This window comes from Lissotriton helveticus, chromosome 2_1, assembly GCF_964261635.1.
Source record: "Lissotriton helveticus chromosome 2_1, aLisHel1.1, whole genome shotgun sequence".
Classification (NCBI taxonomy): Eukaryota; Metazoa; Chordata; class Amphibia; order Caudata; family Salamandridae; genus Lissotriton; species Lissotriton helveticus.
Genome location: NC_136059.1, coordinates 361007042 through 361021477, shown reverse-complemented (window position 1 = coordinate 361021477; position 14436 = coordinate 361007042). Strand labels below are relative to the sequence as shown.

General features: G+C 43.7%; 1 protein-coding gene across 2 annotated transcripts in view; it reads left to right on the top strand.

The window, feature by feature from the left end:
• NUP155 (nucleoporin 155) overlaps positions 1-14436 on the top strand; it is an 898957-nt gene that overhangs the window by 192200 nt on the left and 692321 nt on the right. For both annotated transcript variants that reach the window (XM_078674974.1, XM_078674975.1), the window contains exons 11-12: positions 8519-8671; positions 10812-10912. In XM_078674974.1, coding sequence (XP_078531100.1) covers positions 8519-8671; positions 10812-10912 — 254 coding nt within the window. The remainder of the gene's footprint in view (positions 1-8518; positions 8672-10811; positions 10913-14436) is intronic.

The following is a 14436-nucleotide window of genomic DNA, read 5'->3' as shown; positions in this document are numbered from 1 at the left end:
ATAGAAAGTGGGATTGGTCAATGTACATGCTTCTAACGTATGTGACCCATGCCCACCAAGTGTGATAGGAGACTTGCTTAGAGCAGTGGTTCCCAAACTTTTGACTCCTGTGGACCCCCATTGAGTCACCACTGGAAGCCGGGGACCCCCGAGCAATTTGTAGGATTAAACAATCCAACATTAAAACATTAGTTCGAAAATAATATTACATGTGTGCACACAAAACACATACTCAAATTAGTAAGTATTTTAGGGGCATTTTTTCAAGCCCCTATCACCATGAGAAGTCACTTTTTGTGACGTTCCTGTGGCGATAGGGGCTTCGCTTTATTTACAAGGCAACGTTAAGCCACTTATCATGGCTTAACGCTGCCTTATAAATAACACCCCCTTGCACCCAATGCTTAGCGTGAAAGGGGTGGGCAGTGGGTGTTGCGATGGGCATTCCCCCGCAACACCCATTGATTTTGACATTGCCCCTTATTAACAAGGGCAGCGTAAATGGGAGAAAGCGCCAACATTAAGACCAGGGAAAACCTGGTCTTAACTTGGCGAAACAAGGAGAAATGCTTTAATTCTCCTTGTTTTTGCGAAAAACCTTCGATTGTTTATGTTCAGGAAGGCAGTCACCCTTGCACTATGGTGCAAAGTTAAGTTTAGCGTGAGCGCAGGGGAAACACAGGGCTGCATCATATTCTTGTAAATATACGTGCAGCACTGTGTTTCTGAAGTGGTGGAGCATGTCGTTACGCCAAGGAGGCTAACACCCTCTGCCACTTTTGTTGTATTTTATATTGAAAGAATTTGGAAAAAATTAAGAAAATTAATGGGAAGGTTGGTGCTGCATTTCTGTGACTAACTTTTAAATGGTTAGTTTTATTTCGCAGTATGAGGCTCCTGCTCCTGCCAGGGCCAGACTGGAAACCCAAAGCAGCCCTGGTAAATGTTTTCAGACCAGTCCCCATACGGTGCACACCAAGTGCAGTGAGTGAGCCTGACCACTACAAAGGGGGCTTTGGGATGCCCACCCAAAACATTTAGGAAACAATGGTGGAGTCTACAACACAGTTATCATTACATATTGAATTGTATTAGCTTTTAAAGAATAGTAAATTAAGTCCTCACTATGCACCAGAATACGACAATCTTTTTTGGGGTTCTTCAACGATTCCCTCACTATCACCCTCCAACAGTACTTCTCATCTCTCCATAGCCCCTCTGTCACATGTATTACATTTTTTATAGCATCTCTCATACCATTGTATGAGAGAGAGCACTTTCCATCACACACATAGAGACAGTAAATCATACATGTAAATCCGTGTATAAAAAATGTCGCATAAGGCAAAGGGGACTACAGGGTGTAGAATTCACATCATTCATAGTGGATGGCATTTTTAAATAGTGCTTGGTCTGGAAAAGCACAAACTCAGGATTCAGAACATAAAACAGTGGTTAGCATTGACTTTAACAATAAAAATGTATTTCCACCCAAATAAACCTTTTTAGCAGTATCAGGATATTGAAAGACTGTGAAGCATGACACTACCTTGCAGTTTGAAAGCAGCTCTTTGATGACCGTTTATAGGTCACTGTGCTAGATTACGATTCTCACCTATGAACTGCACAGTAACAAAATAATCTGTTTTTAAAATGCATTATACACGTTCTTTGCAGTAGACGTATTATCCCTCTGTGCTACAATAGATCATTCAAAGCTGCCACTGGACAAAACTTAATCTCTATCCAGCAGGTACACTAATCACTGGTGTTATCTTGACACGTTTATTGTTGTTTGATAACTGCTAATTATACAAGATACTTTCAAGTGCTTTTAAAACTGCTGCCTGCGGACCCCCTAGGAATGTGTCACGGACCCCTGGGGGTCCGCGAACCACAGTTTGGGAAACACTGGCTTAGAGTCTTTCCGATCTAGTAAGATAACTTTGAGTGCAGTGGTGGTGAGTTGGTCAAAGAGAATAAGATCTTGGTCTGTACGCCGAAGTGCTCTCATAGTATAATAGCTGGAAAGTCCAATGAGATAGTTGCATTAAAGATTTTACCTAATTGAACCACTATTTTGCTTCAATGACCGGTCAGTAGTGAGCACCAAAAGAACAATTGTTCTGTGTCTCCTTGTGTTGTTTTGCATGACCAGCTAGGTTCAATATCCTTCAGTTTTAATTTGAATAGTTTACTTGATGTCAAGTAAAGAGTTTGCACTGCATAAATTGTTGTTAATAGCGAAGGAACAAGTTTACCGTGGAGTAGAGGCGAACAGATTTTACCACAACCCACTCTGAGGGTTATGCTTTACTTTTATCAATGAAGTACCTGGAACATTTACTGCTTAAACTGAAGTTGGGATGGCCAAGTACCTTGCGCAATAAGTCATAGACCTTAGAGACTACATGACCTCCTGAATAAATACGCTTGAGGGCAGAGAAAATGGGGATACTGTTCAATGGGCCCAGCTTCAAGATTCTTGTTTTAATTTTTAGGGAGACATAAAAATCCAAGTTGGAAAGTTTATACTTCTCTTGTAGTGCAGAAGATTATGGCTTATTACCTTCATGTAAATCTGAAACTAGGGTGATCTGGCCCAGTCGAAACCTAAAACTGCGGGGCTAGATGTTTGGAGCTTATTATTCCATTAAGAGATTGAGGCCGATTTGTTAATGTTGGAAGCTAGAAGTTTATCCAATATTAATAGGGCTTAAATTGTATCTTTAAGAATGTTATTGAAGTGGACAAAAGTGTGGTGTGACATAGTCCAATTCGCTAATAAAGGGAATGAGTAGCTAATGTGCCTTTCGATACTGAACCAAGGAGGCACATTAGGTTCAAATTCAGACACGGATACCCTGACCTGCTAAGAAAGCAGTCTTGGTAGCTAAACCAATCTGGGAGGTTGCAGCGGCCTATCTTAACGGGAGACCTGAGCTTCTTAAAACTAATTCAGCGTTTTTGTCTTACTCCACAGAAATTCAGCGTATAATTTTTTTTTTAAAACAGTTTTTATTGGCTTTTTAGCATTGTAGCAATACAGGTACAGGTTGTTATCTCTCTTATGCAGTACATTCAGTAAAGTTCGCTCTTTGTTTGGATCATTACTTCGCATTCTTGCTCAGTAGCATACAACATAGCATATGTATTCTTATGATATATGAGGTCATCAATGTTCGTACATCTATACATAACCTTCTATGTATCACGTATCCGAGATAAATTCTTCAATAAACAGTTACATCAACAAAAATAGCATTCTGATTCCCTTTGGTTCCCCTTTTGCTCATGAATATGCTTTCATCATACAGATAGTGCAGCTGGTATCCCACCCTACGGTCTTGATTCAGGTTCCGATAGTTCCTGCGGGGGTTCACATATGTTACCTCTGTACTCATTCCATTTCTCCCAGATTTTGGCCCATTTTTTCGGGCATCCCCTATGTACATAGACCGCCCTTTCTGCCACCATCGCCGCATCCATATCAGTCCCCCACTGTGTACTCGAAGGTATTAGGGTGGATCCCCATTTTCTAGCGATATTCCGTTTTGCTAGAGCCATGCCCAGTGTAGCCCATGTTTCTAACCCCCGGTTGAGGTCTGTGGGTGACCATATATTTAGTATGCAGCATCTAGGTTCCGGCTGTAGTTCTACTCCGGTTGCTTCAGAAATATCCGACATGACATATGTCCAATATGTTTGTATTTTAGGACAGTCCCACAGTGTATTTATTTATTTATGTGCTTGTATAGCGCCTGAATAGATCCCCGAAGGGATATCTCTGCGCTTTAAGATGGAACAAGAGTGCTTAACCCCGGGCTGTATGGTAGTATGTACCTTGTAATCCACAACCTCTCAGACATTCAGGCTCTGGTATGTGTCCCAGTTTGTGCAAAAGGGTGCGTGAATAGTATACTCTATGTAATATCTTTAGTTGTATGAGTTTTAGCCGAGATGGTATGGAGGCGTCTCTTGCCAAGGCTAGTGCATACAACCAGTCTTCGTCATCTATATCCCCTAGTACCACCTCCCACTTGCTTCGAAGTACTACCGTGGGGTCTGGAAGATTGTTTATGAGTTTACTGTATGTGAGCGAGATTGCCTTCTTTTCAAGGTGATCAGTAAGGAGTCTATCCTCCAGTGGGGAGGAGTCAGCTAGTGTGGTCCCTGGTGGGATGGCACCCTATAAGGCATGTCTGATTTGTGTATAGCGGTAAAGTTCGGTATCCGCCATTCCGTACTTTTCTTTCAGGGCCTCAAATGTAATGATTGCTCCCCGGCTCCACATGTCTCCTATTCTTGAAATACCTATTAGGTCCCATTGCCTGAATCCCTTAGTGTTAGCCAAGGTACCTAGACGCCGTGTGTCCCAGAGTGGGGTGGCAAGTGTAAATATTCCCTCCCATCCTGAGGCTCTTTGAGCTGTGTGCCAGATGCTGACAGTATGGGCCGTCGGGCCTGTGAGCGTGTGTCGTCGTTTGTTGGTGTATAGGGCTTTCATCAGTTTGTCTGTGGGGAGGATAGTTCTGTCTAGGCTGTATGCTGGATCGTGCTGTGGAGCATGTAACCATTGGTTAATGACCGTTAGTTGTGCGGCCCAGTAGTACAGTTTAACACTAGGCAGTGCGATCCCTCCATCGTACCAGCTGCGGATAAGTTTGGAATGTGCTATACGAGCCGGTTTACCGTCCCATAACAGTGAGGAGATTTCTGCATCTATCGCTTTGAAGTAGTTGAGCGGGATCGGAAACGGGGTATTCTGTAGTGCGTAGAGGAATCTTGGAAGTGAAAGCATTTTGAAGAGTGCTGCCCTTCCTAACAGTGTCAGTGGGAGGGAGCGGCAATGTTTCACATCCGATTTGAGCCTCTGTAGGGGTTTTAATAGATTTTCTTCCATAAAAATTGAGTTTTGTGGCGTGACGTAGATTCCGAGGTATCGGAACCCCCTGGTCGCTGTTTGTAATGTGCACGCAGGAGGCAGTGTGGGCATTTGACCGTGTAGTATGTATAGGAGTGATTTAGTCCAATTAATTGTGTAGCCTGATATTTCTCTATATTTCTCCAGGACGTCTAGTAGGGTTAGTAGGGACGTGGTCGGGGACATTACATAAATCAGTACGTCATTGGCGTAAAGGGAGATACGGTCTTCCCATCCCGGTTCCCATGTGATCCCCGGATCTGTGGTTCCGTGTGTATTTTCACCGCCAATGGTTCCAGTATGAGCGCGAACAAGAGTGGGGACAGTGGGCACCCTTGTCTTGTACCGCGACCCACCGTGATCGTACGTGATGTATGGCCATTTGCTACCACCTGAGCCAGGGGAGCTGTATATAGTAATTTAATCCAGTTACAAAATTTGGGGCCAAATCCCATCTTCCTGAGCACTGCAAAAAGAAAGGGCCACTCCATTAGATCAAATGCCATAGTTGCGTCTAAGGATAGAATGGCCGCCTCTTCACGCATCAGCGTATAATTTGACAGCTGTTTAAAGAAAGGATTTGATAGACAGGAAATTAAGTAATGGGGACACCAGCATTTTCAAAGTTTCTAATCTCTCCCATCATTAAAAACTTTTGGGGAGACCTGGGATATAGATTTATCCAAATTTTTACAGAACTAAATTCCCAAATATATGATAACATTTTGTTTGCCATAAGAATTTTGGGGGCTCCATACAGGAAAGGTTGACAATGGACATTGAGGTGTAAAACCTCTGTTTTGTCTATATTCAACGAGTAACCTGAAAAAAAAAGAAAATGTACTAATGACGTCTAGAATGGCAGGTATAGGTAGCATCTGGTGTTTCTGTAAAGATTAAAATATTGTCTGCGTAAGCGGGCGTTTTAAAAAACATTCCCCAATTTTAGTCCAGCAATGCTGGAAGATTCATTCGACATCAGTTTCAAGGGGCCAATGGCCAGTAAAACGAGCATTTGCATTGCAAAAGCTCTCGCATGTGCGAGGGTTTCAGCTATTGGATTGTAAACGACAATGCCTTTTTTTATGTGTTGTTTTTTAAAACAGATAAATTCAAGGCATTGTTATTTACAATGCCAATAGCTGAAACTTTGGTGAATGCAAGACCTATTGCATTGCAAATGTTGGATCTGCGCCCCATGCAGCCTGCAGGCTGTTGTTACGACCATAAAACCAGTGAAAGTTAGGAGAAAATAAAACTATAGTTATGCACTGCTACAATTAAGACTTTAGGAGTGAATGTCTTAATTACAGCAGTGCATAATTATAGTTTTCTTATCTTCTAACTTTCACAATGCCTTCAAATACCAGGGGGGGAACCATCCAAACAAAAGCAGGCGGCTGCCACATTTATGCAAGGACGCGGTGGGGAGATAATGAGCCCAGCATTGCAGCATGTTCGGGGCCCTCCGGGGCCCGCAGACTGCTGTTAAAAAGTAAAGCACTTGCAATTTAAGCTAGAACTTGGGTGAGACGGAGATGAGAGGCTGCGATCAGTGTCAATTTCGGTAAGCTGTACCGAATAAAAGAAATGAGCGGGTGCCGTTCTCGAACCTCGAACCAGGCAGGAAAGCATGATGTGCCTGCAGTAGGACAAAATAATTAAAGAAAATAGTGCTCACCGACGAAATAAACATCACGTGTAACACCACAAGTAAAAAGTCCAGTCCTCATGGGAGGTTACAAATGCAGACAAGGCGTTACTAAGGAGGGACGAAGAAGCCTATTAACGAATCGGGGAGTATAAGTGAGTATAGAATTTCTGAAACACTTCCATAATATTGTCTTGGGGACTTTAGTGTTAGAATTTAAGGGGGAGTTTATTTTTAATTTTAAGTAGTAGGCGACATAAGATTTTTCTGCTTTGTTTAGGTAAAATACTTTTTTACCTATCTGCGCTCGGACTCATAGGTGAGAACACGTACTGATTATTTTGTTGTATTCATATTTGATTTATTTTAGTGTTAAAACTAAGTTTTTTTTTTTGAATGTCTGAATATTATTTCCTGGGATTTGATATCAGCCTTCATTTTGACCAAGGCAGATTTTATTTCTTGTTTTCTTGAACATATGACTTATTATTTGGCCTCTAAAAACTACTTTGATGTTTCCCAAAGAGTGACCAGGCATGACAGAGGAGATGTGATCCTGTAAAATCTGATAAGAGACATCTAGCCGCAGATTCCTTACCTTTGAATTTTCCCAGGCATCAGACTTGATCAGGAAGATTGTTCGTGAGCAGTACTCAGACGCGCCGGTAGGTGGTGTTGGTCGGCTCCGCATGATGACATTGTCCGCGGTCGAAGTGATTTTCATGACACCTACATAGGCGCCACCTCAGCACGCTGAAGCCAGTTCTTTTCTCTCCGCACCAGCCAGTGCTGACCCAAGAGAAGAGTTCCACCTCAGTCAGTTTTTGAAAGTATTTTTACGACGTTTCGTCGACCATTTTTTAAGGCCTTTTCCTCCTGGTATGTTGAGGATGACCTGGAGAAAGACTGATTTTAAGCCTGTGCGTCTCTCATACCACCTGGTATATTTGGGGCCTATGTGAAAATAAAAGCTGACAGTGGAGTTTACCACTCTTTAAAACTGAGAATATTCGTGTTATAGGTAATTTTTTGTTTTTATTCTTGACTTCTCTACCATCGCTATCATTTAACATCTTCTTTTTACCTACAGTGGCTGTGACTACGCTTATTTTATTTCTCTGACAAGAAGGTATTTCTCTAGTACGACAAATGTGAGTGTATGTTACTGGTGATGGGATACATTTATCACTATAATAGGGGTGTGATATGCCCCTTGTGATTAATAAAGGATGCATGCATGGACACTATTCCAGTACACACAGAACATAAATGTCATTCCCTAAGTAGACCCCACACAGTGTGGGTGTTTTTATAATGAGATATTTCTATTATTCATGCAGCCTATTAATGACGTATTTATGTTCCCAAAAATCTTTTTGTAATTGAGATATATATATATATATCATGACAATTGAAAGTTATAACTGATCATGGTGAATCATACTTTAAATGAATAAAGTAGAAAAGTAAAGGCAAACTCCCTGTGAGTCGTGCATATTTGTTTTTGATGTATGGGTAGTTACAATTTGTAAGGGAAGACTGGAGTTTGTTCTCTTTAGTTGATAATTTTTGCCTGCCCTTGTAGCCGTATCCTAACGGAGGGGTCACCCTTTTGAGCATAATGTGCATAATTACCCTTAAGTGTTGCAGTGCTAAAAGCAGAACTCGAAGTGGGAGGGTAGAATGCAGCCCTTAATGAGCACAGGTAGAGTTAGAGAGATGCGAGCCAGGTTTTAATGGAATACTTTAGGTGGCATAGAGGGCTACATTTTGTTACACGTACAGGCATTATACTGCCTTCTGGTTCTATTTAAGGTAAGTAACTTTCCCTTATAGTCTTTCCTGTCGCTAGTAAAGACAAGTGAGGCTCATCGAATATTGTGAGCACAATAATCGCTAATGCAGTTTTTTTTAACTTTAACACTGTGTTTGCTTTTTTTCAGGTGTTCGAATGTATTTTAGTACAGTGCCATTTAAGCATCCAGATGCTCGTCCCTGCATGTTGGCATTGGTTAGCATTCGTTTACCTCCTGGATTTTCTGCCTCTTCTACAGTTGAAAAACCATCAAAAGTGCACAAAGCTCTTTATGTCAAAGGTAAAAAGAGAGAGGGATGTTGATTAATTGAACCATTTGTATGTCTGTCTGACTTATGAGGCTTAGCTGCAGAAGAGAGAACATCAAGTTATTCTGGTGAAAATGGAAATTGTGATAATGATGATAGTAATTCTTCTTACAAACAAATATAAATCAGTACGTGGGGAGAGTAAATTTTCTTGGATGATTCGTTGCTCTTCAGTGGTGGTGACCAGCATCTCCCACAGCATTAATCGTTTCTACCCACCTAATAAATGTTATTTTCTGCAGCCAACTTGATTCATACACCATTGTTTTCAGCCCTCTTCTTTAATACCAACGGGCTCTGCACTAGTGCTCAGATGTGGTCTCTTGAGATCCATTGCCATCTTGACTTGACATTCTCAGTGTCATAATTTTTAATGGTGGAGGCTTTTTTTCATGGTATTATATTCATCTGTATGCGAAGTTCCAGGACACCTACTAATTCATAAAAGTTTTATTTTTTAAAAGCATTTCCTTAGGAAAATGGGCCCCAAAAAAATAATGGTTTTTTTATTTTATTTTTTAATGAAAGCCAATTGAAACGTGTTTGGCTATGAAGCCAGGTGTAATTGTTCCTACAAAAATGAACAGAAAGCAGAGAAAGGATGTACATAGCTGTCAGCCGTTTCTCATAAAATGTTGATATTGCTTTTTTAATTCTGGAGGTCCATGGTCTCCGAATTCTCAGCAAGTCGGAGAAGCTTTTATTTCTGCTTTGTAAATCAAGAATACTAAAACTCCCCAACGGTTGTGCAGCTAAGCAGTAGGATTTTAAATGAGGGCATCTACCTAGAGGTATCATCGGAATCCTTCATGCACTCTGACGCTTGCCATCCCAGATGGGTGGCATTATGTACCCCAGCATGTCTGCAACTCCCACTCTGTACTGCCACTGTCAGCACCCGAAAAGTGTTTAATGGCTGTGGCAAGAAGATTGCCATGGCTGCTGTACTTCCAAGCTACAGTGGATATTTCCCGCTTCTACTATAGTTTGGCCTTTATGTCTTTAAATATCCCTGGTTATTGAGCATTGGGTAGTTAGCGTTGTACAAGATAGATACCTGCCTCGTCGTCTTGATGCTCCAATATTTGTGGAACTGCGCTCCTCAAAGCTACAGATGTCTGATACAGGGGCTGAAGGTTCCCTCGTTGTTCAGGAATAGTGGTGTCCAGTTAGCAGCCTTGGGGTTCCTATATTACCCATAGGGGTGAAAAACTGCAGACTCCATTATTCAGGCTTTTTTGTGTTTGCAGTTCAGCTTGTTTTCATATGTAGTAGTGAATGCATACAGTTCGAGTCCTACCATAAGTGCCGTGATGCTGAAGGCATGGATATTGGTTGACACATGGTCCTATCCAGTACTTCTTTTCTGGTAGACAATTTTCTGAACTCCCAATACAACCAAATACAACCTTATATTGCTTAGATTTCCAAATCATTTCTCTGCCACCTACATATTCTGTGGAAATGTAGAATAGCCTTCCCAAATCTGCCTCTTATTAAATCTGTCCTTAATTCAGTTGCTTGCCTAATTCCTGCTGCCACAAAATCTGATCACAATATGTGATTCTCAAGACCATTCAATAGCATCCACTGGAAGTCTGCATTGCTTTCATGTTATCTCGCACGACCTTTAAGGCCCTTCATAAACATCTTCGCTGATAGCTTTTGTTGTTCGAGAAGCAGGGACGTATTAATGCTGAAAATCCGTTCAGTTAGGAACCAAGCAAACTTTGATCAAGTACTCTCATGTTTGAAAGCTCCTATTTTACTTGCTTTTCTTATGATAACAGTTTCTCTGAGTGGTATTGCTAGTTTGTTGATAAGAGGTAACTGTTCTTTGCTGTTGCTTTGTATTGCTATGTCATTCGTTTTGCTATCTGTAAATGTCTCTGCTACTCTTGTGGTTAAATCGCCCCTTAATGAGATGTAAATAACCTGGAAACACGCGCGTAATGAATAATACTTGTGTGCTTAAAGTACATTGCTGGCCATTTAGACTTAGGTTAAGTACCACAGAGATCTAATTTCTGTTGATGTAGAAATCTTTGGTGGCATTTGTGTTTTTACGATTTTTCTTCTTTGTATTAGTTATATTACGGTTTGTTCCTACAGGTGTGTTGCTGATGGCTGCTGCTGAAAATGAGGACAATGACATTTTATGGTGCATCAACCACGACTCTTTTCCCTTTCAAAAGCCAATGATGGAAACACAGGTAAAAAAAATAAATCAAAAATACTTGGAATATGGAATTTTTAAATGAAAAGTTTCATGAAGCAGAATCTCACTCTGTGGGCAAAGGAGAGTAGTCTAATTTTAAAAAAAAGTGCAGTTTTCAATGCATTCGAAGTGTAAACAACAAGCAATAAAAACAACCTAATAATATTCATGTTTAATGTGGAGTTTATAAGTATGTCTCGCCCTCAAAAAAGTACTTTCCTACTTTATTACATCTCATATTGCTAAATCACCCCTTAGATTTTTTTTTTTTTAGACTTGTCAAATCTGCTCCATAGATTGTTCAACACTTATGGTGGTTCATTTACAGATTGTTTAGCAATGTTGAGGCATTTTCGGTCCAGGATATTCTTTCACCAACTTGAATTCCTAACCTTCGTGTTCAGGTCAAAAGAGCCTTTGGTGCTTTTTAGGGCCATAGTTCACCAATGCCATTTTTCCTCCAGGTGGACTATTTTGCTTGGTGTATGACTACATTGTGGTTGGAAAACTAGTTCAAGAGCAAGTGTCCACTTTGGGAAAACCATATCAAGAATATGTTTATCTAAAAATGTTCTTGATCTCGCATCCTTTTCCTTCAAAAGTTATATTGATAGGAAAACTGAAAAAGTTGCACCAAAGTAATTCCTCAGCACCTTCTAGTCCAACACACTGCTTGCTACATCCTGTGCAGTAAGTTTAATAAAAAAGGAACTGAAGCACCATAAGCCAAGTGGATACTTGGGTTTGTGTTTTTTGAGTGTGGGGTCGTTTTTGCATGAACTCATCTCCTTTTGTAATGTTGCGGCAAGCGATCTGTAACTCAACGAAAGTCACTGCTAATGTTTTAAACACTGTGCCAAATGCCTGGAGCGCAAACTCCTAAAGAAGAAAATATTTATGTTGTGTCAAGGCTCAGTCAAGCCTTTTTTTAACCTGCATTCTGCACTGCTCCTGCCTATCTGATCGAGACTACTAGCCGCAGATTCCCCAGGCGTGAGACTTGTTTCGGAAAACCTTTCTGCCACAGCATCCCTGTGCGCCTGGGGGACGGCACCATGTGACCCCGCCCTGACGTTGTCCGCGTTCGTGATGTCGGCGAGGATACATAAGTCCCACCCTGGCGCGCCTACGTCAGTTTTTTCTCTTTTCCACGTGCAACGCGGATCCGGATTGTGCCCTGGCCTGTTTTCAGGCCTTCTATCCCTTTTCACGCTAGGCGTTTAGTGGAACAATGTGCGAATGCCTTCAGGCTTCAAGACGTGTACCTCTTGTGCATGTCCCATGTTGGCGACGGACCGTCACCCGATTTACATGTGGTGCCTGGGCGAGCACCACGACTCGGAGAGTTGCGACGCCTGCCAGCACTTAGCCTAAATCACGGACGGAGTGCCGGTTGAAGCTGCTGTCGGTGCGCTTGTCCAGATCGGGGTCGTCACAGCGTCCGTCCCCTACCTCGGAGGCAAGGAGTCGCCGATTTAGTCTGCGACATCGTCTTTCGCCGTGGCCCCTTGGGCGTGGGTCACCGGCTGGTCGGTCCTTCAGTTGGACTGTGAGGCCCTGTCCTCCTTCCGTGGCGGGCGCCGTCTCCTCCCGGGACGTGCGCCCCTGCCTATCGCCTCCCTACCCGCCATTTTCCGGTGCGAAGGCGACTAAGGCCCAAATGACGGACTACGCTGCGGCTCTGCAGGCTTCTTTGGCCCTTCCTCCACCTCCTGAGACGTCTGTGGATCCCTTGCCTCGCATGGGGACTACCGCGGAGTCGCAGGCGGCTCCGGTGTCGAAGGTTTCAGCTCCAGGTCGTAGGAGAGTGGCATCGTCGGGGTGTGGTCCATTGGGGCTCCACTCTTCGGCGCCTAGCGCCCCGGTGTTGGAAAACGAGGCAGCATCTGTGAGGCCTGCACAAATAACATGACTACATTTGTCCTTCACTGGGAACCAAACACCCAATTGTAGCGCCTGACTCTCAGAGGATAGGGTTGCAGAGCAGTCTGAGGCTTACTCAAGGGAGGTGGTGTGGGGGAGGTGGTGTGGGCTAGTAATCACCATTTGCAGGTGCGCAAAAATAACACTCAATAATTGATTGTCCAGTCTGTACTTTGCTTTATAAAAGTAAGAGAACATTTATTAAACACACAGACCACTCAATACTATACATTAATTTACAAGTATACATAAGCTGATGGAATTACTTTGTGACATTGCATAACATCTCCACCCCTCCTGCAGGGGGTTTGAGGTCTAGTACCACCACTCCCCTGTATGCACATCATCTTACCCCCAATGCAGTGAATAGGTCTTAACCTGGAGCGAGGGCCCTGCGCCCTGGCACCATCCCAGTGGCGACCCCCCCCCCCATTACCTCAACAAGCATTAAACAGGCTACACCTGCCTTGGTGACACGTGACCCTGACTGAGCATCTTCTACTAGCCATACAGTATGCCCCTCTTCATCTTAAGGGCTAACAGTCTGGGGTCTTCACCTAAGCGCAGCAGCAAGAACACATGTTTACGCACACTTAAGAATGACAGTACTCCGCACATTTGGATATCATTAAAAATGCAGTGCAATTACAGCCCTAAAGGCATCACAGATTATCACAGGATTAAGTAAATACAGTCAGACACCCTAGAAGGAGTGTCTGGCCACTTAAATCCACTTTGCTTATGACATCACCTTAAACCAGTACTTCAGATGGAACATCAGTCTCTTGAAAAGAGATAACCATTAATACATGCCTTTCGGTGCTATTACACTCTTCACCTCCAGGGGATGCCCTTCTCCAGACATGCCCCAATCAGCCCTTTCCTCCTTGATGCAATTATCAAAACACCCTCAGCTGAAGAACAAAAGTTCCAGCCCAGAAGGTGTTAAATACAGGTTGAACCCTGGAGGGGATATTCTTTTCAAATCCCCAGGACACCCAGGGTGACTTGTCTCTTCATGCTGGGTGGGAGACTGCACTTCGCCAGCAGCTCCCCCCAGCACCATTTCATCATTGAGGTTGACCCCCCCCGCCCCTCTGGGGTACCACCAAGGATCAACACGGCCTGCTTCCAAATGCCTGGCAAGGCATTATGGGGCGATTGTGCTCCTGTTTGTGAATATGTGATGAGCGGCTCTCGCACTGCGCTGGGGAGAGCTGTGTTGATCTGCTGGCGGCATTGCCGCCTCTTCAGGCCTTGTTCGGTGGCCCGGTCCCACCCAGACCCCCAAGGTACGTCCATCTGCGGCTCGGGGAGTCCACCCAGGCCGCTCCGCTGGGTGAGGGGTCCCGGTCCCACCCGGGCCCCTGCCGCTCCCTTTCTTTCCGCGGGGTCCCGGTCCCACCCGGGCCCCACCTGCGCCAGTTGCAGAGGTGAGGTCACCCCGGGGAGCCCACCGCGGCTGCCCCTGTCGGCTCCCTCCCGGCCCGCACCCTTGTGTGCGGGCGCGGGAGCCGGCCAGTGTGTTCGGGTCTGCCCGTTCCAGCGGGCAGACACTGCGGCGGCTTCCTGGATGGCGGCTCGTCGGAGGGGAGT